This window comes from Microcaecilia unicolor, chromosome 4 (genome assembly GCF_901765095.1).
Source record: "Microcaecilia unicolor chromosome 4, aMicUni1.1, whole genome shotgun sequence".
Taxonomy (NCBI): domain Eukaryota; kingdom Metazoa; phylum Chordata; class Amphibia; order Gymnophiona; family Siphonopidae; genus Microcaecilia; species Microcaecilia unicolor.
Window position 1 is genome coordinate 324,321,823 of NC_044034.1, and position 23,557 is coordinate 324,345,379.

Sequence of the window (23,557 nt, forward strand, 5' to 3'; positions counted from 1 at the left end):
GTGCTGCAGTCAGGAGGAAAATGAACAGGAACATCGTCCTCCACTATCATCAGTGGCCCATCCCTGGATGGTAAAGTTTTTATCACAAAAGCATCCATAGTTGCTGAAATTGGAGGGGGAGGTAAACGGGTCTCCAACAAAGCAGAGTCTGGGTTCCCCTTCCATTTGACGCACTGTGGCATAAGGTAAGGAGCTCAATATGACCACATGCTCACATTAGGGAGCCATTTTGGATCCCCAAGTCTGAACTTTGAAATATTGATTGATACCCACCCTTTCCCTTAACTTCCTTTTTTGCCCTCTACAGCAGTGGTTTTCAACCGAGTCCTCAGGGACCACCTGGCCAGTCAGGTTTTCAGGATATCCACAATGAATATGCATGAGATGCACTCTCTCATGGCTAAGGAGAGGGCCAAATCTGCTCCTTTGGAAATGCCCAGAACACCAAGTCCAGAAAATCTGACCTGAAAAGGAGAAGACAGAATTAAGCATCTCAAACAAAAAGCTCTCAGATACCTAGAGAGCACTACAATAAAAATTATCCTCCAGCTTCCCTCCATCTTCTAAGGGAATCCTACAGGTTCCATTCAGTCCTCTCCACTCTTCTGTGTACCTTTTAAACTGGCCACCACTGCACTATAGTGGCCATTGCACTGGTGATTGTAGCTAGAACAGATTACAATGACTTGTGCTATCACCCTTATTTCTGTCATAGTGATCATTACAGTATGTTGTAGACCAACAATACTTTAAGCTCGCATGTCCTTATTGCTCAGTATGTTAAACCGAGTTACCTATGAGTCATCATGCTCACAGGAACAAATGTTTGGCTGTACTGACTGGCAGCACGTTGCATCAACTGTGGCACAAAGAAGTATACCAGATTTTCAAATGACATGTTCCACTGCAGTGATCTGCACCTGGGTGCTTTAAAACCATGTCAACATGGACAACAATTCTTGCAGAATCCTCCAGATAAGCTCTAGAAAAGGCCAAGGACACTTCATTCTTTCTCTTCTACACATGTTATTGGTCTTCTCTCCCCATCACCCACCTCTTCTCTCTTCCTCTTACATTGCCTATTTCTTGCCTTGCTCTGAGATGGGAGCAGTCACGCAACCATGATTTTTACAGGATTCCCCAGAACGATTACTGATGCTGTGAGGGAGAAAGAACAAGACTGAAAGACCTGGGGTAAACACCATCTATCTCTCTACTTCTGCTGTAACTGGGTATATTGGCTTTTTGACTCCACTGCTGATTAATATGCTGAACCTCCTGGCTTCACAAGTCCTGCTGCTGGTGACCTCTTTGAGACAGAGGGAAGGGGTGAGGGAGTGAGGAGAAGGAGGACAGGAGGGAGTGGCAGAAAATGAGTGAGTAAGGAGTTCAGAAGACATGGTGCTGGTCCACTGCTTCCTCCCTAATGCAGAGAGCGGGCCACATGGATTTTAACTCCTTATTCTCCCCCCTCCTCTAGGAGACTGAGAAGTCCAAGCAGTATGAATAAGACTCCTCTTCCAGAGGAGTCAACTGATTCTGACCAAGGATGGGGAGAACAGTTGAGAGCGTGAGCTTGCAGGGAAGTAGAAATTAATGAATACTGAGAGATGCGGACAAAATCACTAGGAAAGAGAGGATGAGGGTAGAAAGAAATTGCTCCATTTTCTACACGCTCCTCTTTACCACAGTAATCCTCCAACCCCAGCTCTCAATACCTGTAGGCTAGGACTGTCTACTGGAGTTTTGGGTAGAGAGGATCACTGAGGTAAAGAAGAGAGTTTTAGAAGAGGTCACGCCTAGGCCTGGCCCTACTTCCCCCCCCCCCCCAACCCCCGCCCCAGACACTCCACCTCCTTTTGCTCTACATAATTAAGTCTTGGTTACTGCCAAACGTGATCAAGGTCTACTTCAGTACACTCCAAGTTCACTAGCTTCACCATTTGTTTTCCAGAAACTCCTAAAAACGTCTGTCAGTAGCTCTTTTTTTTTTTTTTGCAAGTATGTGAGAAGCTGTAATTCCACAGCTGCTTCTGTGCTGCAAAAACACAACCCTACACAGGGCAATAAATCTTCACAGGAAAGAGCCAAGTACCACCTATATCAGTTCAAATATCTTATTTGCCACATGAACAAAAAAATGCCACAGGCTGAATATTTCCAGATGTGTGGCCATTTCCCAGGATTATAAACTTAAACTGGAAAGAGTAACTTGTTTTAAATAATTCAACGCAGTGCTTAGTTTTTCCTAACGGAGCACCAACCTTATACCTTTTGAAATTCTTTACTGACCCATATGTTGAAAACCAGTGGATTAGAGTTCAGGACCTGCATTATCCTGTTCACTGAATTTTCTCCTGAATCAGACTCTGGATGCTAAAGTCATACAAAAATCATCATCCTGATATAATACATGGGCTGCAGGAGCACAAGGTCCACACTCAAAATATTGTTCCAGTCATCTTGCTGAATCCTAGTTTATTTAGGCCCAAAGAACACCTATACGCAAAGTTTATTAGCTGTACAATAGACTCAGATGTTAACAGAAAAATTGGACTTCCACCAACTGCTGTCTGCAAAAATTCTACATCTTCTTGAGTAGAGGAGTGTGGTAGCCGTGTTAGTCCACTCTTAAGGTTATCAATAGAAATCAAACAAAATAAAACATGGATAAGATGATACCTTTTTTATTGGACATAACTTAATACATTTCTTGATTAGCTTTCGAAGGTTGCCCTTCTTCAGTTGGTGGGGCTTGGGCATCCTCGCCAGCAACAGGTGGCTACACCACTGCATGAGACACACCTGGAATAGAAACAAATCCAGAACATGGAAGCTTGAGCACCGGCACAGGAAACCAGGAATCACAGCCAGCTGGAAACTCGAAAGACAGGCAAGAACCAAAGAACATGAGAATCACAGGAACCACTGATATCAAGATTATCACAATTAATGACTCACTGCTGGTGCAATCCAGAAGCAGAGTATATTGATCCCTCCCTGCTCTCTGGGCTGAAGTCAGAAAGAGCCAATCAGACAAGACAAAGGGAGACAGGACTAAAAATAACAGTGCACAACAGTCCCACACAAAACACAAGGTATAAGGATGCAGCTCCTCCTACAAACAGGGAGGCTCATGACCAGCACTGCTGGCCCTGACATTAATCTGCCTTCCAGTAGGTTTAATTTGTGCTGAAATAGAAATTGAGCAGCCTGAATCTGAACTAAAAACAAAACTCATAGCTCCAAGATGAAAGAGCTAAGAGCAGCAAAAGGTAGGGTTACCATTTTGTGTCCTCTGAAAAAGAGGACACATGTCACGCCCCCGCCACTCCTCATACCCCGCCCCCGCCACGCCCCCTTCGGGTCCTCGTTCCGCCCCTCTATTCCCCGCCCCCCGTCACATGGTTCCCCCCCCTCACATATTCCCCCCCTCACTTACTATCTAGCCCTGGTGGTCTAGTAGGGTCTTCTCTTCGGGGCAGGAAAGAGCCCCCTCTTTCCTGCCCGGAGCGCTGCCTGTCCTTGCCTGCTGCATCCTCCTCGGTCTGGCTGGAGATTCAAAATGGCCACCGAGCGTTGAAGTGGCCTCGCGAGAGTTCAACTCTCGGCGGCCATTTTGAATCCCCAGCCAGACCGAGGAGGATGATAGACAGGGGAGGCAGCGCTCCAGGCAGGAAAGAGGGGGCTCTTTCCTGCCTCGAAGACGTCACTAGACCACCAGGGAACATGGTAAGGAAGGGGAGGGGACGGGAGTAGGGTTACCCCACGGCGCCGATCGCCCGCCCACACGCACGCGCCTGCCCGCACCCGCGCCCACGTTTGTCCAGAAATCCGGACAAACGTGGGTGCAGGCAAAATCCGCCGGACGCCCCGGACATGCCCTCAAAAAGAGGACATGTCCGGGGAAATCCGGACGAATGGTAACCCTAGCAAAAGGGAAATATTACTTCATAGAAAGGGTGGTGGGTGCATGGAGCAGCTTGAAACAAGTAAAAAGGATTTCTGGTTATAAAGTGGAGTGGAGGAGTGGCCTAGTGGTTAGGGTGGTGGACTTTGGTCCTGGGGAACTGAGGAACTGAGTTCAATTCCCACTTCAGGCACAGGCAATTCTTTGTGACTCTGGGCAAGTCACTTAACCCTCCATTGCCCCATGTAAGCCACATTGAGCCTGCCATGAGTGGAAAAGCATGGGGTACAAATGTAACAAAACAAAAAAAAAAAACAAAGAGAGGGGAAAGACAGAGCTTAGCTGCAGTGGCGTTCCGTGCTTGGCTGACACCTGGGGCGGATCTCCGCTGCGTGCACCCCCCCCCCTCCCGGGTGCAGTGCAACACGGCACCCCCCCTGGTGTTGGCACCCCCCCTGGTGCAGCGCCTCTCACTCCCCCCGACAGTCCCCCACCTGCCTACCAGCTGAGCTCCGGCTGGCACCTCCAATCTGCAGTGCTGCTGACTTTAAATAAAGAAAACCGTCTCGTCGTTGACCCTTCACTCACTGAGTCCCGCCCTCGAGGAAATAGGAAGTTATATCAGAGGGCGGGACTCAGTAGTGAAGGGCCAATGACGAGACGGTTTTCTTCTTAAAGTCAGCAGCGCTGCAGATTGGAGGTGCCTGCCGGAGCTCAGCTGGTAGGCAGGTGGGGACTGTCGAGGGGAGTGAAAGGCGCTGCGCCGGGGGAGGGGGTGGACGGAGCACCCCCCCACCCGTTTACACCCAGGGCGGACCGCCCCCACCGCCCCGCCCTTGCTACGCCACTGCTTAGCTGAGCTCTCTGACACCACAACAGGAATGAAGTTGGACAAAGTGGATGCACCTTGAAACCCTTTTTTGCTGCCATTAAATCTGAACTGGATCATATTTGCTGTGATATAAAAGAGGACAGAAAATAAAATTGAGCCCCGTCCCTACCTGCCCCCTGTCATGCTCCTACCCCCCCCCCCCCCCCCCCCCCGTGCCACCCAGTCACTTTGACCCCCCCCCCAGAAAGCCTGATTCTATAAGCAATGAAAATACTGCTAAAGTAACAGAAATACATTTTCTTCCGTACTCTGCTAAATACAAAATGAAAAGATGTACATGACATGCTCATTAAATGCTTAGAAATGTACATTTCATGAGCATGTCCCACTTTCTTTTCCCTCCCATCCATGAGCAGTATATTCCCCTCTCCACTTTTCTCCATCCCCTTCTGTGTATTTTCCTCTTTTGCTCCTTCCCCCATGTATGTTCCCCTCCCCAATCTTTTTTCCAGCCTCCCTCCACCCACATTTTTTTTTACAGCTCCCTCCCTCCAACCAACCACCCAGGGCCTTGCACTAATTTTCAAAGGCAAACCATACTCTTCTGTAGGCACTTTTTTTCATTTAAAATAACATGCAGATTTGAAAATGAAATCGGTGTCTGATTTTCCACCCCCAAGAATGCTTCACCTAAATGCAACAAAGAGTATATAAGTTACAGAACAACGCATGTACTTTTAACCACAGTAAGGGATGATAACTTCCAGATAGATAATTTACCCCTGGCTTTGAAAACTGACCTTCCCATGCTTACTGCAATAGAGACTACAGAGTACCAGGATATGAAACTTATAGATTTATTACATTCAATCCCACCTTCCTGCATGGTCATAAAATTAATCACTTATCTGGATATACAGTGGGGGAAATAAGTATTTGATCCCTTGCTGATTTTGTAAGTTTGCCCACTGATAAAGACATGAGCAGCCCATAATTGAAGGGTAGGTTATTGGTAACAGTGAGAGATAGCACATCACAAATTAAATCCGGAAAATCACATTGTGGAAAGTATATGAATTTATTTGCATTCTGCAGAGGGAAATAAGTATTTGATCCCCCACCAACCAGTAAGAGATCTGGCCCCTACAGACCAGGTAGATGCTCCAAATCAACTCGTTACCTGCATGACAGACAGCTGTCGGCAATGGTCACCTGTATGAAAGACACCTGTCCACAGACTCAGTGAATCAGTCAGACTCTAACCTCTACAAAATGGCCAAGAGCAAGGAGCTGTCTAAGGATGTCAGGGACAAGATCATACACCTGCACAAGGCTGGAATGGGCTACAAAACCATCAGTAAGACGCTGGGCGAGAAGGAGACAACTGTTGGTGCCATAGTAAGAAAATGGAAGAAGTACAAAATGACTGTCAATCGACAAAGATCTGGGGCTCCACGCAAAATCTCACCTCGTGGGGTATCCTTGATCATGAGGAAGGTTAGAAATCAGCCTACAACTACAAGGGGGGAACTTGTCAATGATCTCAAGGCAGCTGGGACCACTGTCACCACGAAAACCATTGGTAACACATTACGACATAACGGATTGCAATCCTGCAGTGCCCGCAAGGTCCCCCTGCTCCGGAAGGCACATGTGACGGCCCGTCTGAAGTTTGCCAGTGAACACCTGGATGATGCCGAGAGTGATTGGGAGAAGGTGCTGTGGTCAGATGAGACAAAAATTGAGCTCTTTGGCATGAACTCAACTCGCCGTGTTTGGAGGAAGAGAAATGCTGCCTATGACCCAAAGAACACCGTCCCCACTGTCAAGCATGGAGGTGGAAATGTTATGTTTTGGGGGTGTTTCTCTGCTAAGGGCACAGGACTACTTCACCGCATCAATGGGAGAATGGATGGGGCCATGTACCGTACAATTCTGAGTGACAACCTCCTTCCCTCCGCCAGGGCCTTAAAAATGGGTCGTGGCTGGGTCTTCCAGCACGACAATGACCCAAACATACAGCCAAGGCAACAAAGGAGTGGCTCAGGAAGAAGCACATTAGGGTCATGGAGAGGCCTAGCCAGTCACCAGACCTTAATCCCATTGAAAACTTATGGAGGGAGCTGAAGCTGCGAGTTGCCAAGCGACAGCCCAGAACTCTTAATGATTTAGAGATGATCTGCAAAGAGGAGTGGACCAAAATTCCTCCTGACATGTGTGCAAACCTCATCATCAACTACAGAAGACGTCTGACCGCTGTGCTTGCCAACAAGGGTTTTGCCACCAAGTATTAGGTCTTGTTTGCCAGAGGGATCAAATACTTATTTCCCTCTGCAGAATGCAAATAAATTCATATACTTTCCACAATGTGATTTTCCGGATTTAATTTGTGATGTGCTATCTCTCACTGTTACCAATAACCTACCCTTCAATTATGGGCTGCTCATGTCTTTGTCAGTGGGCAAACTTACAAAATCAGCAAGGGATCAAATACTTATTTCCCCCACTGTACATCATGTACTTAAACTTCACATGGTAAGCTCCTTGTCACTGTGCTTTACATTGTTCAGCACACACTGGCTTTGTCTCATAACTGTAAATATTATCTTTGCTGGTACAAATTGATAATCTCTCAAAGTTTTGCAAAGCCCACATGACTCCATCCACATTCCCTCCCCTTCTTTCACGTACCTTATCGTGCTCTGGTGGCTTAATGGCCTCTCCAGGGAAGGAAAGAACCCAACTCTTTGCTTCCCGGCGCTGCCACCGACCACTCGCTGCCCACGCCGCTTCAAAATAGCTGCCAAGACTTTAAGCAGTGATCTCGCACGACTTCTGCAGAAGTCTTGTGAGGCCGCCGCTTGAAGTCTCTGCAGCCATTTTGAAGTGGCACCGGCAGCGAGCGGTCAGCAGCAGCGCCGAGTAGGAAAGAGTAGGGTTCTTTCCTTCCCTGAAGAGGCCGACCAGGGCACGATAAGGTATGTGAGGGGAAGGAATGCTGAGACCCGCCAGCCAGCCTGCCCGCAAACTCGAACAAACTGGAACAACCTACCTGACGCCCCTGGTGCCCTCAAAAAGAGAACATGTCCAGGTAAACCCAGACATATGATAAGCCTAATCATAGGTGGCTCTGATTTTATGTGCATTCAACAACTATCCAAGGATCTGGACCGAAAGTAGGTCAACAACAGTAATCCAGTGCATTTGAGGTGAGTTGACGATTGTCTGCATCAGTGAACAATGCTCCTCAAATTATCTGTGAAGCACAAAAGGAAATGCTCAAACTCATTTGAAATAAAATTAAATGAACCTGAAGCTTGCAATGAAACATATTCAAGCTCATTGTAGAAAAAAAAAGATGTTTGCAAAATATTCTCCCTGTTTACCAAGCTGCGCCAGCAGCTGCCGTGCAGCAATGCCAACATAGCCCATTCAAAGGACACCTTTTACTAAGCTGTGCGCCAGGGCCTCTTTCACCACAGTGGGTAAAAATGGCCAAGATGAAAGGGCAAGTGCAGTAAATCGATACTTGCTGCGCAGCCATTTCAGGGGAAGCACTTACTGTCACCCATTGAGGTGGCAGTAAGGGCTCCCGTGGTAACTCAGCGATAGCCGGGCACTTCACAATTACCACTGGGTAACCCCCTGTGGAAATATTTTTCAAATATTTCCACTATCTCCAGAAATGCCATGTGCTGGGGGTGGAACTACCCCCAGCGCCCAAGTTGGGCCGACAGTAGCTCTGGATTGCCACGCAGCAAGCCTGAGACGGACTTACTGCTGCTTAGTAAAAGGGTCCCAAAGTGAATGGGCTGTGTCGGTATTAGCACATGGCAGCTAACACACGGGGGGAGGGGGTATGTGTTACCTGGAGGCTTACGAGGTAACTGCCTCCCACATGTGTCTTTTTGCTCTTCTTGGTGTACAAAAGGATGAATGCATCTGGATCTGCTCCATTTTACAGCAGATCTCATTATCAGCTCTTACAGCTCCAAGTTTAACCAGCAATTTCAGGATTTCCCAAAATCAGCACCTCAGGATCCTTGAATAGATCTGGTTTTCAGGATAAGCAAAATTTATTTCGATTTTGCTCACACCTTTTTCAGTAGTACATAAGAACAAAAGAGTAGCCATACTGGGTCAGACCAATGGTCTGTCTAGTCCAGTATCCTGCTTTCCAAACAGTGACCATGCCAGGTCACAAGTACCTGGCAGAAATCCAAATCATAGCAACACTCCATAGTACAAATCCCAAGGCAAGAAGTTGCTTCCCATGTCTGTCTCAATAGCAGACTATGGACTTTTCTTCCAAGAATTTGTCCAAACCTTTTTTAAACCCAGATACGGTAACCGCTGTTACCACATCCTCTGGCAAAGAGTTCCAGAGCTTAACTATTGCTTGAGTGAAAAAATATTTCCTCCTATTTGTTTTAAAAGTATTTCCATGTAACTTCCTCGAGTGTCCCCTAGTCTTTGTACTTTTGAAACAAGTAAAAAATTGATTTACTTGTTACATTTGGGTACTTCTCTGTCTCTGGAGGGCTCACAATCTAATCTAATTTTGTACCTGAGGTAATGGAGAGTTAAGTGACTTGCCCAAGATCACAAGGAGCAGTAGTGGGATTTGAACTGGCCACCTCTGGGTAACAAGACTGGTACTCTAGCCATTAGGCTACTCCTTTTATTTTTAGACCCAAACTAATCAGAAACAGCTCATAAGTATTTTCTCTGCTTAATCCCTAAACACAGACCTCAGTGAAAGCTAGAGGACTAAGCAAAATGACAATTTCAGAAAGCATGGTACGTATAAGCATGTATGCTTATACATCAAAGACCCAGCAGGTGGTGCTAATGATTAGCAAGAAATGGGTTTGTATTGGATTAATGGCCCCTTACTGGATTTTGTTGCATTTCAAATAAACATATCTTTCAAAAATTTAAAAAACAACAATTGCTTTCATATCAAGAGATAAGGGGGGGGGGGGCTCTCTCTTCTTTAATCATAATCAGGGCTGGCTGAACAATTAGGCAAATCAAGTGTTCATCTAGGATGGCAGTTTTGGGCGGTTGGTGAGGGACAGCAAAGAACATTAAAGTCAAGCATTATAAACTAAAACAATCAGCAATCCATAATTTCCCTTCAGGGATGGGAGACAATTTCCACACAGCCCATTTACCAAGATAAATAGCTTCTGGAAATTACATTCATTATGCACGTGTGTATAAAATATATAAAATCATGATGTCTAGTTCTGGGAGAGATGACGTTAGAGCGATCATGATTGTTCTCGGTCTTTACTATCCAGTTTCCAGTTGTCATTTTCAGTTGTACATGATGAGATGTCCACTCAGTTGTGCTTTTTTTTTTCCTGTAATGGGACCATCCTTATGGACTATGTCCTGGTATGTACTATTTCATAAGGGACTCAAGGCACATTTTTTAAATCTGTTTTCTGACTTTTGCTTTTATGTTTCATTCATAGTAACATAGTAAATGACGGCAGATAAAGACCTGTATGGTCCATCCAGTCTGCCCAATAAGATAAACTCATTTTACATGGTATGTGATACTTTATATGTATACCCAAGTGTGCTGGCTCCTCCCACGACCAAAGGGCTTACATTTGGTCGTTTCTGAGATGGGCGTCCTTGGTTTCCATTATCACCGAAAATCAGAAACAACGCCAAATGGAGCAAACAGCCTTGTCTAAAATTAGGCGCAATCCCCGGGTGTAAGCACTATTCTATAAACCACATCTAGCTTTAAGTGCGGCTTATAGAATAGGGTTTTTTTCAATGCCATATATAGAATTCACTCCATAGTGTGCACAGTTGACTATGGGGCCCTGTTACAGAATGGCAGTAAGCCCAACGTGGGTTTACTACTCACTCTTCCAGGATTAAAAGCTGGCCCAACACGGCTGCCAGCTGTAATTCCGAGTCCAGTATGCACCATTTCCGCATTAGCGCGGTGATAACCTGGAGATAATGTGGCATCACCGCACACTGCCCGGTTAGCGCCTGGTTACAGCGGGTGCCCTTACCGCTATCTCAGTGGGTGGCGGTAAGGGCTCCCAACTGCATGGCCACGCGGTATGAGTTATCTCACTACATGGCCATTTTGGGGGGGGGAGGGGGGTTTACCAGCTGCAGAAAAAAGGCCCTAGTGCGTGGGAAAAACAGCTCCTGCCGTTACCGTGGGGCCCTTTTTCTCGCAGCTTAGTAAAAGGACCCCTCTCTGATTAGTGATATACCACTTTTATGGTTTAGCATTAATTTATTTCATATTTTGTTTTTTTACCTGGTGGTTAGACTTCACTGTTTAATTTGCTCTGGTTCTTTATTTCCCTATGGCCATCATGTGACTTAGAATTTACATGCATCACTTTATAGATACGCTTAGGCAGTTCTGAGCGTAAATTCTAATTAATGACAATCAGTGTCAACAATTGCTTAAGTGACAATTATCAGCAATGATTGGCTTGTTAAATAAGTTGCACGTGCAAATCCAGAATACAACTGGATTTGCACAAGCATCTTACGTCACGCTATAGAATCTGGGGGTAAGCATAAAATTGGGCACTCATGATTATATAATTAGGGGGTATTTATGAACACATGCACGTATATGCTAGTAAATATTCACACATTTATCTGTATGTAAATGTTAGCCCCTAGTTTATACAGTTGCCCTTTAAATGTCTGTAGGTGGTGGAGGTTCAAAGAACGAGAAAGTACACATAAATCATTTGAAATCCTTTCCTTTGACTCATGGAGTTTGCATTTTGGAAGCTTTGTTCTGCACTGGATGTTTTAAAAACTTATATAACAAAGTTATTGCGAGAGGCTACCCTGAAAAAGATTTAACGAGCTGTTTGCAAACATTTCGATGAGCAGAACCCATCCCTGTTATGGAGTTCTAGCACGAGGTTTCCTAATCTCATCTGCTTCATACCAGTCCACACGTAATGTAGCTGCTTTAAACGTCCCTTCTTTCTCCAACTCAAGGTGGGGCAGAATTTGTGTTGTGCAATGTTTGACTTTCCTTCAGAACGCAATACGTAAATACAGAACCTTCCCAGAAAAACCTCGGGTTTAACTTTACCCCTCCCTGTTGGTAAAGATTATGATGAATTGAAACTCGTAGTCTGAAGTGTGAACATTTTAGGTTCAGGGAGGAGGAAGATACTTCTTTCCTGCTCAACTGGAAGACATAAAGAATAGAGAATTAAAAAGGCTCATCAAGAAACACAGAAGACGTGTATCAACAATTCTTCAGAATAAAAAAGCAAAAAGATTTGGTGGCATTAAAACATGACGCACGGATACGACACAGAACACTAAACTAACTTCCCTCCTCATAACTCAGTCACACAGGGGAGGGAAGGAGGTACGGCGCGTCCAGATCGAGGCTTGGCACGCGCGTGCCTCCACTCTCGCGAGATCTAAGTAGGTTACCTTAGCGACGCGGCGGCTCGTGGTGGCACAGTTGCTAAGCGGCGGCAGGTGAGAGAAGGTGGAAGCGGCGAGGCTCGGGAGCAGCCGATACAGCGGTATCCAGAATCCGAGGGCGAACCCGACAGTGAATTCTTCGCCCTCATAAACATGTCTCTGATCCAGCAGTCACAGGTTTGGTTCCCCACTCACGTGCAGGTGACTGTGCTACAAGCGAAGGCCCTGCGGACCAAGGGAAAGGCTGGTACCAACGACGCGTACTGCATCATCCAGCTGGGCAAGGAGAAGTACTCCACGTCGGTGTCCGAGAAGAGCCTGGCGCCGGTCTGGAAGGAGGAAGCCACGTTTGAGCTGCCGCTGCTGCACCAGGGCAACCAGGAGCGATGCACTCTCTATGTCATCGTCATGCACCGGGCCCTGGTCGGGCTAGACAAGTTCCTGGGCCAGGCTGCCCTCAACCTGTGGGATCTGCACCAGGACAAGAACCGCAGGAAGTGCCAGTGAGTGCTGAAGCAAGCCGGGTCTGACTGTTCCTAGACTCTCTGTCTCTGTTTTTCTCTCTTATCTCTGTCTACAGGGTGAACCACAAGAAGATCCAAATAGCACCAAAATAAGCCCAGTCTATTTTTCTTCTTCAGTTTAATTCCTCTGAGGGCCATAAGAAAAACCTAAGGGTAACAAGACAAGAAGGAGGCTATCTGCAGTACGCGTACTTTAGCCCAGAACATAAAGGTGGGGGATAGGGAGGTGGGAGAAATATAGGGGGCTATTTTATCTGGCTATCCCTAGACTTCCAGCAAAGCCCAATGAGTGTCATGGCAAGACATGGGCTTTAGAAAACAACCCCCAGTCTCCCACCACAACTCACAAGAATAACAAGAGCGCCTTAAAGCTCACGTTTATTCCTGGTTTTTTGAACGTGACTATAGTTGCCTCAAAGTTGGTATCTTGAGATACTGACTGGTTAGTCACATAGGTAATCTGCATGCCTATATTTTAAATGAAGGTCCAGGAAGCACTGTAATTAAATGATTACATACAGGAAGTTTCTCTCTCTGTCTTGTATAACGATAATTAAAGGTATAATAGAAACTCTCAGTCACTTCCTAGGAAGGAAGGAAGGGATAGAGTGGTGAAATCCTCATGCTACTTCATGGTCTTATATACTAACTGAAAACAAAATGAACTTCTTTGAAAAATAATTAAAATGATTTAGACTAATAAACTAAGCAAATATGAATGCAGGGATAAGAAAAAAAAACATTTCTCTTAAATCCTGGGGCTGATGCAGAATTTATGTCTGTGTGATAGAGAAGCAGGGTTTTCTTTTATTTTTTTTTTTAAGAAGATAGTGCTGCATGAGTCTATGCATAGAACACTAAAATGAATGGTAAGGAGGATATTTGCTATTCAGCCCCAGTGCAGAGAAGTACATAGAAGATTTAAGGCCAGCACAGTGCTAGAACTTGCTAGGTCTGACCAAGCATAGAAGGATTATTTCATCCTTTTGTAGTAGGGTCAGAGTGCACTTAATGCCAGTTTCATCTTTGCTGCAAGCATAACAGTACCCACAACTTTTAAGATAGTACGGGAAGTGACTGTTCTGCACCCACGTAGAAGCAGAAAAAAAATTGCATTTGTATATTGTGCTGAGAAATTGGAAAATAAGGCCAGTGCTGGGCAGACTTCTACAGTCTATGCCCTGAAAATGGCAAGAACAAATCAAGACCAGGTATACATATGAAGTATCACATACCATATGTAATAAGCTTTATCTTGGGTAGACTGGATGGACCATACAGGTCTTTATCTACCATCATCTACTATATTACTATGTTACATTGACTTAAATGTTGTTCTGCGTATAAATGTAACATTTCCCCCCCCCTCCCCCAGATTCTATATATGGTGATTTGAGCTGTGCGTGCAATTTAGACTTGCATCCAAATTTGTGTATGCAACTTAGTTAGTGAGCTAATCAGTGCCAATAAATGGCAATAAGCAATTATCTGCACTAATTAGCAATACTATAAATATAAACATAATAATAATATAAAGAGATGTGCCTAAATTCTAGTGTGTGGATCTAAAAAGGGGGCGTGGTCATGAGAGGGGCATGGGCAGGTCAGTCGTTCCTAAAATGTATGTGTGTTATAGAATTACCGGGAACCGCGCCTAATTTACACATGGGGATTTATACCAGGTTTTCATTGGTGTAAATGGTCACGCCTAAATATAGTCGCAGTTCCTGGTATTAAGTGCTATTTTTTTCGGTGGTGATTTTTTTTAGGCACCACTTAAAGACGCTAGTCCTTTATGTGGAAGAAATTTTTGTAGACTGATATTTGTCCACAGAATAACATTGCCACACACGTGTGCTGACATTCTCGGACATGCAGAACCTTGTGAACTAATCAGGGTAACCTGCCTGACAGTTTTGCACAAGTTTTGCCAGCTTTAAATTTGTTTATGATTAGCTTTCTGCATTGGTAAACAAAACTTTTTGATTCAGTTTGTTACGCACAGCTTTCTGCATACTGTTGGTTGACTTGTAAATCGCAAAGATTTATTTCCTTATTTGCATATAGAGTTTCAAGATATAACAAGTATGGACAAAACCAGTGTTAATTAGCCAGAAGAGAATGAAGTCTAGATGTTGTCAGTCATTTTGCTAACCTAGTATGGAAATATTTTTGTGTGGCTTGTTTATAGCAGTGATATATTCTGGTCAGATTAATAATTACAAGAGATTTTCCCCTTTAAGGGCTAAATTTACTAAAGTGCACTACCTTATCACTATGTATTATTAGTAAATAGATAAGTAAAACAAATTAATGCATGTTAGCGTGCAGTAATGTACTTCAGTAAATCTAGCCCTGTAAAGTGAGGTTTGTTGGTTTCTCTTTGTGTACATTAACACTAGCCCCTTTTATCCTACGTTTTTAGAGGTAATACACTTTCTGTTGTATACTTCTGTGCATTGCTGCTACTGTCTGGCCAAAAAAGCTGAGTTATTTCACAGTTGTGAACATATGCAAGAGTGAGAATAACTCACTGTTTATAGCTACATAATGTGACATGCAGGATCATGTACAACTCTGTGGAATAAAATTCACTTTATTGACCCGTTTGCAACAGTGCTGTGATCAAATTCAGACAATTGCTAAAAGTCATCTATAAAAGTTGTTTCATACTGCAATATATATATGAAACAGGTGTAGTACAAGGAAACCAAAATACAGCATTAATAATTTACCAGTTCATTTGGATGGGAATGTGATCCACCCACGGATGAACTAACAAGCAGGTGTGGCAGTGAATTATTTCTTTTTTATGTTGGTGATGTAGTGCTAAGAGTGAGACAGTGTCAAATTTTTTGTGCACTAAATAACTTACAAGTAAGTTTTTAAATCCTAAAAACGTCTTCATTTGCCCAGACTGTATAGAAACCTATATAGGTATTAAACACATTTTTACAGCCACACTGTTTAGATAAATACTTTGGGTGTCAAAAATATAACAAATGTGCCAATGTTTGACTGAAAAGCAAAACCAGTGTAATAGTTTCACAGATCTTTTCTCAAACAATGAAGTATCAGACAAAAGTGAGAGGGGAGATCTTTGTAGCTCTCAAGCTGGTTAGTACTTTTTTTTTTTTTTAACTTTATTGAACTGTGCTAATTGAATGCACGAATTTAAAAAGTGATATTACCTTTGGCATCTCTTTACACTTATTGTGTTTGGCTCGATTGAAAACTTGAAAAAGATCAGCGGATATGTTCAAAAAATAAAAAATGAAGAACTTAAGTAGTGATGGAAACCACTCCTGTTTTCATAGTGTTTATAATAGACCATACAAAACTTCACATGCAAAACAATATGGTCACATGATGAGCAGGTTGGCAAGGACCTCTTCTTAAAATGAAGAAGGTAGAAGTAAAGCAGTAGTGTGGAGTTTCTGCTTTTCCAGACACAATGTGTAGAACTGTTTATAAAAGGTAGAATCTGTTGAAATAGCTTTTGTACCTTAGTTGTCAGAAATTAGGACATTGGGAAAACAGTACAGTGATGCGATAAAGCCTTCTTCCCCTCTCCATGTTTCCTATCATTACACATGTCACATAGAATGGTTTCTGTCTGATCTGTAAACAAAATGTAATATACAGAACAGTAAACGTAACACAGCTTTGTTCATTAAAATAAATGACATCTAACATCCATATCACCCTTGTGAAAAAGTAACTTGTCCCCTAAACTTAACTGGTTGTACCACCTTTAGCAGCAATAATTTGCAACCAAACGCTTGCTATAATTTGATATTAGTATTTTAATATTGCTGTCGAGGGATTGGCCCACTCTTCTTTGGAGAACCGTTTTATTTCAGACAAATTTATAGTTTTTGTGTGTGAACTGCTCATTTCAGGTCCAGCCACAGAATCTCTGTTGGGTTCAAATCAGGACTTCAGCTAGGCCAGTCCAAAACTTTAATTTTGTTTCTCCTCAGCCATTCAGATGTAGACTTGCTTTTCTGTTGTGGATTGTTATCTTGCTGTGAAACCTGAATACGCTTCAGCTCATGGACAGATGACTGAGCATTCTCTTTAAGAATTTTCTGATATAGTGCAGAATTCATGGTTTCTTCAATAATGGCAAGTTTTCTAGGTCCTGAGGCAGCCAAGCATCCCCACACCACCATATTTGACTGTTTGGTATGATATTCTTATTGTGGAATGCTGTATTTGCTTTACACCGGACATAATGGGACCTGTATAGTCTTGTCTGTTAATAGAGCATTATCCCAAAAGGCATGGGGATCATCCAAGTGTGATTTTACAAATGCGAGATGAGCATTGATGTTACTGTTATCAGTGGTTTCCACCTTGTTATTTTCCCATTTTTGGCCAGTCTATCTTGTAGAGTCATGAACACAGACCTTAGCTGAGGCTAGAGAAGCCTGCAGTTGTTGGGGATGTTGTATGAAGATCAGTTGGAAGGACGTGTCTCAGATGAGCGCATGAGATGAAGGGAGGTAGAAGATCTGGCAGAAGATCTATTCTGTTCTGTTTTTGACACTGCCTTTTTCAATACTAGACCCAAAGTGATTCACATTTAACTTGTTTGTCTCATGTTTATTTTGGTGTTTCTTGTTTTGCATGTTATTAGTCCATTTACTGTATTTTGTTTTGAGCCTTCAAGAAAGGCTGTCTAAAATTATAAAACAAGTAAATAAGCAGGTTTGAGTGATAGCATAAAAGATTGGTCAAGATGTGGAAATTTAAGCAAAACAAAGAAAGCCAAGTATAGAGAAAACTGATGCACGTAGAATGCCAGTAGGGATGCGGATGATGTGTTGGTGCTTTCTATCCCCCAGCACTCCTTAACATGTGTTGGATTTAGTTGATGAATTTCACTATTATTTTGAATCTAGGTTGAACCTTCAAAAATCCACAGCGCTACCTTTTCAAAATTTTGTTTGTACCCTTTGGCAGGAGGAATTCCCTTTAACGTGGATGGCGGGATAAATTAAATATCTAGGTATCTACTTGCCTTGAGACCTTGCAACTTTGTTTTCTCAGAATTTGGAACACCTTTTTACATAAACTAAAACTTAAGTTGAAAGCCTGGTAGTCTTAGCCCTTGTCGTTAATGGGGAAAGTGGCGTTGTACAATGTGGTCATGTTACCTCATCGGCTTTGTCAAATGCTACTATTTGTACTTAGTGTGAAACAGGATAAGTGCTTGGTGAAATTGCTTAATGCTTATTTATGGAACGGGAAGCAAGACCGGCTACCATTATCTAGAGCTTATTTTTTTAGGGAACAGGGGAGGGGGTTGGGTTTATTATCAGTCCGTTTAGTTTCCTTGGTCTGTGGCATGCGACACATTAACGATTGGTATTGGGGCACATCTCACTTTTCATATACTCCAACCGAGACTGTTCTATCCCACCCTTTTCACTTTAGTTACGTGTTGCGTGCTAGGGTTTCACATCTGAAGTCCTTTTGTCATACTTATCAGTGTTTTTGCCATCTCTATGCAGTATAGTGCTGGGTTTGTAAAGCCCTGAAGTTGCTACCCCAGGTAACACCTCTGTTGCCTGTTCAGGGTAATTGTGATTTTTTACTGGGAATGTTGGTGGCTCGCTTCTGGTCCTGGCGACAGAAAGGCTTAACTTTTCTCTTTCAGGTAGTTACAAAGGCTGGACTCGTACAGCCTTATCTTTCTCTATTTAGATGACAAGGATGTGTTTTCTTACTTGCAACTCAAACATTGTATCATCTCTGCCTGCTTCAGCATTGACTGCTGAGATATATGAGAAACTTCCCAAAACTTATAGTCTAGACTAGTATATGGCAAGTATGCGTGCCATTACGCTATCACCATCAGGAATTGTTGGACTTACCCCTCATTTTGAACTCAAGAAGGTGGCACAAAGATGGTCCATGGATTTGGCTACTGTGGTATCTGACACCCATTTACTTAAAATTATCTGGAGTAGCCATTTGCTTAGTAAACATGTTTTGCATTGGGAACAGCAATATAAACTTACATGCGGCTCTGTGTTTCTCCACATTGTACTCATCTGGCCCATTTGGATGCTACTGGTTGCTGTTTGAAATGTCATGCTTCAATGGGTACTTTGGGCCACATGTTCTAGACATGCCCATTCATTAGACGCTGTTGGCGGTCTCTGGGAGTGCATATCTCATCACTCTGGAAGACACATTGGGTTCTGTGGCCTTTGGCCCTTTTTGGAGTGTATGACATCCAGTGTCCCACACCTAAGTGTTCTCAAGGATTTGTTAAATGAGCAGTCTTATTGGGTGTTAAGTGTGTTCTTTTTTGCTTGCTTCAACCAGAGCTACTGCCTTTGGCCCATTGGAGATCTTTCATGATTACACAAGTTTCCATGGAACGCTGTGAATTTTCTGATTTTGATTCAGTCCATGGATCTAAATTTTGTACTATTTGGGAACCATTTTTGGTGTCCTTGATGACTGTGGCCTGTAGTAGATTGTTAAATGCTTAATTGTTGTTTGTTTCGCTCTCTGGAGATGTGGCCTATACATGGTGAATTATTGTATTTTTCTTTTTAATTGGGGGGGGGGGGGGGGTTGGTGGAAGGGAGTATTCTAAAAATATATATCATAACACCTGTTCATATTTGATGCTGTTTTGTATTGCTGTATTTGGTTGTTTGTTGGTTTATGACACACAAGAGATCTTAAGAATAGAAACGAAAAATATAGAAAGAGAAAATGGAGTATTACGTATGCAATTTTTCCACCTCCTCTCTGTATGTGACTATGACCTAGTATGAAGAGAGGCTGGGGCAGTTTCAATGGAGTAGTACGGAAACATTCAGGGGGTAGAAAAGAATAGTAAAATGAAACCAACTATATCTAACGTTAAATGCTACAGTCAACAGATTTGAAGGTGGATTCACTGTCCCACATCAACAGGTATTGCGATGATTCTCCATCACTAGTTGGCAGTGCACAGTGCATCCAATAGTACATGGTTCAAATAAGAAGTTACAACAACAACAAAATTGAAATACAAATGGAAAAACCAAGCATGGATAGAGGTGTAGCAGCAATTTGGTAGAAGGGTGGGAGTAGAGTATGGTACATAAAACATGCAGAAAAGAGAAGGATGATAACAATATCAAAATGTCCTTTATTGTCAATCCTAAGAGTTGATACGGACTTGACATGGGCTGAGTTTCGGCTCTGATGCCTGGATCAGGAGTCATTGAAAACCGTAGTTTAGGACTTACTAATCTAGAGTCCTTCTTGTTCAAACCAAGCAACATAGTGAGGAATAATATCTTAAAGCTCCAGATAGCGTTCTTCACAAGAGTCATCTAATTCAGTTTTTGTGGATTCCTGATGCAGGCGATGGAGCTGAAACACAGTTCGTGTTGAATCCGTATGAACTCTTAGCATTGACAGCAAAGGTCGTTTTAATATTGGTATCACCCTTTTAATTTTTGTTTGGTCTTTCCCACTATTTTGCTTTTGCTGTTGCAATTTGTATGGTTTTTCTTGGTTTCCTTCTCTTCTCTGGACAGAGAGCATGTCTTATAGAACTGCTATACTTTGGATCCTTCTAAGTGTATTTGCTTTTCTGACAGAAATACATTTAGCAATATGGTCTTTCTCTACTTTGAGGCTTATTTTCAAAGCACTTATCCTCCCAAAGTTCCATAGAAACATATGGAACTTAGCCTCCCAAAGTGCTTTGAAAATATGCCTCTTTGTTTCTTAGATTCTTGATATACTACCTTTTTTTTTTTTTTTTTTTAAATCTCCCTCATGACAAATTTGGTCCCCTTGCATTAAGTTTTCAGAGTTATTGTGCCACCAGACAGACAAATATTCTTAATCCCTTATGTATAATTTCTTTTCAACATTCTGTAGGATTGGAAAGAATAAAAACAGCACATAACGATGAGTAAAGGACTGAATCAATATGGTGTCATCTATGATAAGTTTGTGTTGTAGTTATATCATCTTTAATATTTTATATTAATGTAGGAGCACAAGGCTTAAGCAGTTATTACAAAAATATTTCAGTATCAATTATCAAAGGTTTAATCAGGATGTGTAACATTTCTTGGTTTCGTCTCCATTTTTTAAATACTTTGGTTTTCCAGGCAAAGTAGATGTGGAGTCATATGGGGTTTTTTTTTTTTTAGTTCTTACTGGAATAGGGTGGTGGGCTTTGTTCCGTCTCCTTATTGATCTGTGGAACAAAACATACCACTTTGTTTAACTACTTATTTTGTGGTAGTCACATTGCATGTGAGTGGTTTAGTTTGGATGACTATAAATAGTTTTTAGTATTTCAAAATTGCTGTCGTACTTTCACAACACATGCAATAGAAACTTGGATTATTGCCATGCAGTGGCCACACACTTGTTCTCATCCTCAGGCAGGTCACGTCATTCTATTCATTACATTACAGGTTCCAGTTGAGCAACCAGCTTGCTTGACTACATTCTTTTGAGAGACCATGTTATCTGTCTTTGGGTGCCAGAGTCCTGCAGTGGATTGACTGGCTGGATAATTCAAGGTCTTTATTACATTTTGGGGCTCATTTTCAAAGCACTTAGACTTCATAGGTTACGAGACTGGGAGACTGGGCATCTAAATGGCAGATGACATTTAATGTGAGGAAGTTTAAAGTGATGCATGTGGGAAAGAGGTACCCGAATTATGTCTACGTAATGCAAGGTTCCACGTTAGGAGTCACCTACCAAGAAAGGTGTCGTCGTTGATGATACGTTGAAACCTTCTGCTCAGTGTGCTGCTGCGGCTAAGAAAGCAAATAGAATGGTTAGGTATTAGGAAAGGAATGGAAAACAAAAATGAGGATGTTATAATGCCTTTGTATCACTCCATGGTGCGACCGCACCTCGAACATTGTGTTCAATTCTGGTCACCGCATTTCAAGAAAGATATAGTGGAATTTAGAAAAGGTGCAGAGAAGGGCAACAAAAATGATAGAGAATGGGACGACTTCCCTATGAGGAAAGGCTAAAGTGGCTAGGGCTCCTCAGCTTAGAGAAAAGAAGACTGAGGGGATATATGATAGAGGTCTATAAAATAATGAGTGGAGTGGAAAATGTAGACACGAAGTGTCTGTTTACTCTTTCCAACAATACTAGGACTAAGGGGCTTTCAATGAAGCTACAAAGTAGTAAATTTTAAAACGAATCTGAGACAATTTTTCTTCACTCAACATGTAATTAAGGACACCAACCGGGCACCCTAGGGAGCACTGCAGTGGACTTAAGAAACTGCTCCCAGGTGCATAGCTCCCTTACCTTGTGTGCTGAGCCCTCCCAAAACCCACTCCCCACAACTGTACACCACTACCATAGCCCTTAGGGATGAGGGGGGCACCTAGATGTGGGTGCAGTGGGTTTTGGAGGGCTCACATTTACCACCACAAGTGTAACGGGATGGGGGGATGGGCTTGGGTCCGCCTGCCTGACGTGCACAGCACCCTCTAAAACTGCTCCAGGGACCTGCAAACTGCTGTGATAGACCAGAGTATGACATTTGAGGCTGGCATAGAGGCTGGCACAAAATATTTTTGTTTAGGGTGGGAGGGGGTTGGTGACCACTGGGGGAGTAAGGGGAGGTCATCCCTGATTCCCTCCGGTGGTCATCTGGTCAGTTCGGGCACCTTTTCGAGGCTTGGTCGTGAAAAAAAATGGACCAAGTAAAGTCGGCCAAATGCTCGTCAGGGACGCCCTTCTTTTTCCCATTATCGGCCGAGGATGCCCATCTCTTAAGCACGCCCCCGTCCCGCCTTCTGTACGCTGCCGACACACCCCCGGGAACTTTGGTCGTCCCCACGATGGAAAGCAGTTGAGGACGCCCAAAATCGGCTTTTGATTATGCCGATTTGGGCGCCCCTGAGAGAAGGACACCCATCTCCCGATTTGTGTTGAAAGATGGGCACCTTTCTCTTTCGATTATGCCCATAACTATTCTAACCATAGTGTGTGACCACTTTTAAGATCTTGTTCCTTACTCAGGACAACATTTATCTTCCTCATCTGTACTGCATTTTCTTAAGCAAATAAGCATGCAAGACCTTCCTCCCCACCCTTCCAGTACATCTAACACACTTCTCTTTGCAAATCTATCTATAAAGCTTTCTAAAGATCAAGTATGCATATGTAGTATTGCACCATACTTTATGCTATGAGTTTATCTTGTTGGGGCAGATTGGATGCAGTGGTGTAGGAAGGGGGGTGGTGGGGCGGTGCGCCCTGGGTGCACGCGCTGGGGGGGTGTCGGCGCCGCTGGTTACCTGCTTTCTTTGCCCCGGAACAGGTTACTTCCTGTTCCGGGGCAGAGAAAGCAGGGGAACCAACGGAGCCGACGCAGCTCCCAGAGACGACGTGCACTCGGCGGGGTGGAGCACCAGCAGTAAAGATGCACTCCGGGGGGGGGGGGGGGGGTTGTGCGTGTCGAGGGGGGGGTGGACTGTGCTGCACCCGGGGGGGGGGGGTGCGCAGCGGCGACCCGCCCCGGGTGTCAGCCGGCCTTGCTACGCCGCTGATTGGATGGACTATTTTCGGCGAATATCAGACTTAAACGTTGGTTTTTTTTTTTTTTTTTTAAATATTTTGATTGTATGGTTTTCTAACATTTTCGGGTGAGAAACACATCTGTCTGCCACTTTTGCCATTTTGTGGACTTTTTTATTTTGATTTATGAGCCACATGGTATATGAATGGTGATGCGATAACATTTTAACAAGCATTACTTTCGAGATAATGGAGGTTGTTGAAAATAAAAGTTTTAACACCAATAGCATGCATACTTGTACATATGTT

General features: G+C 43.4%; 1 protein-coding gene across 2 annotated transcripts in view; it reads left to right on the top strand.

Annotated features, from left to right (window-relative positions):
* The first annotated feature begins 12,238 nt into the window (after positions 1-12,238).
* The window catches only part of RAB11FIP1 (RAB11 family interacting protein 1), a 62,159-nt gene continuing 50,840 nt past the window's right edge, over positions 12,239-23,557 (top strand). For both annotated transcript variants that reach the window (XR_003941999.1, XM_030201951.1), the window contains exon 1: positions 12,239-12,697. Coding sequence is in view for 1 of the 2 variants with exons in the window: in XM_030201951.1 (XP_030057811.1) it covers positions 12,348-12,697 (350 nt within the window). In the remaining variant the exon portion in view is untranslated. The remainder of the gene's footprint in view (positions 12,698-23,557) is intronic.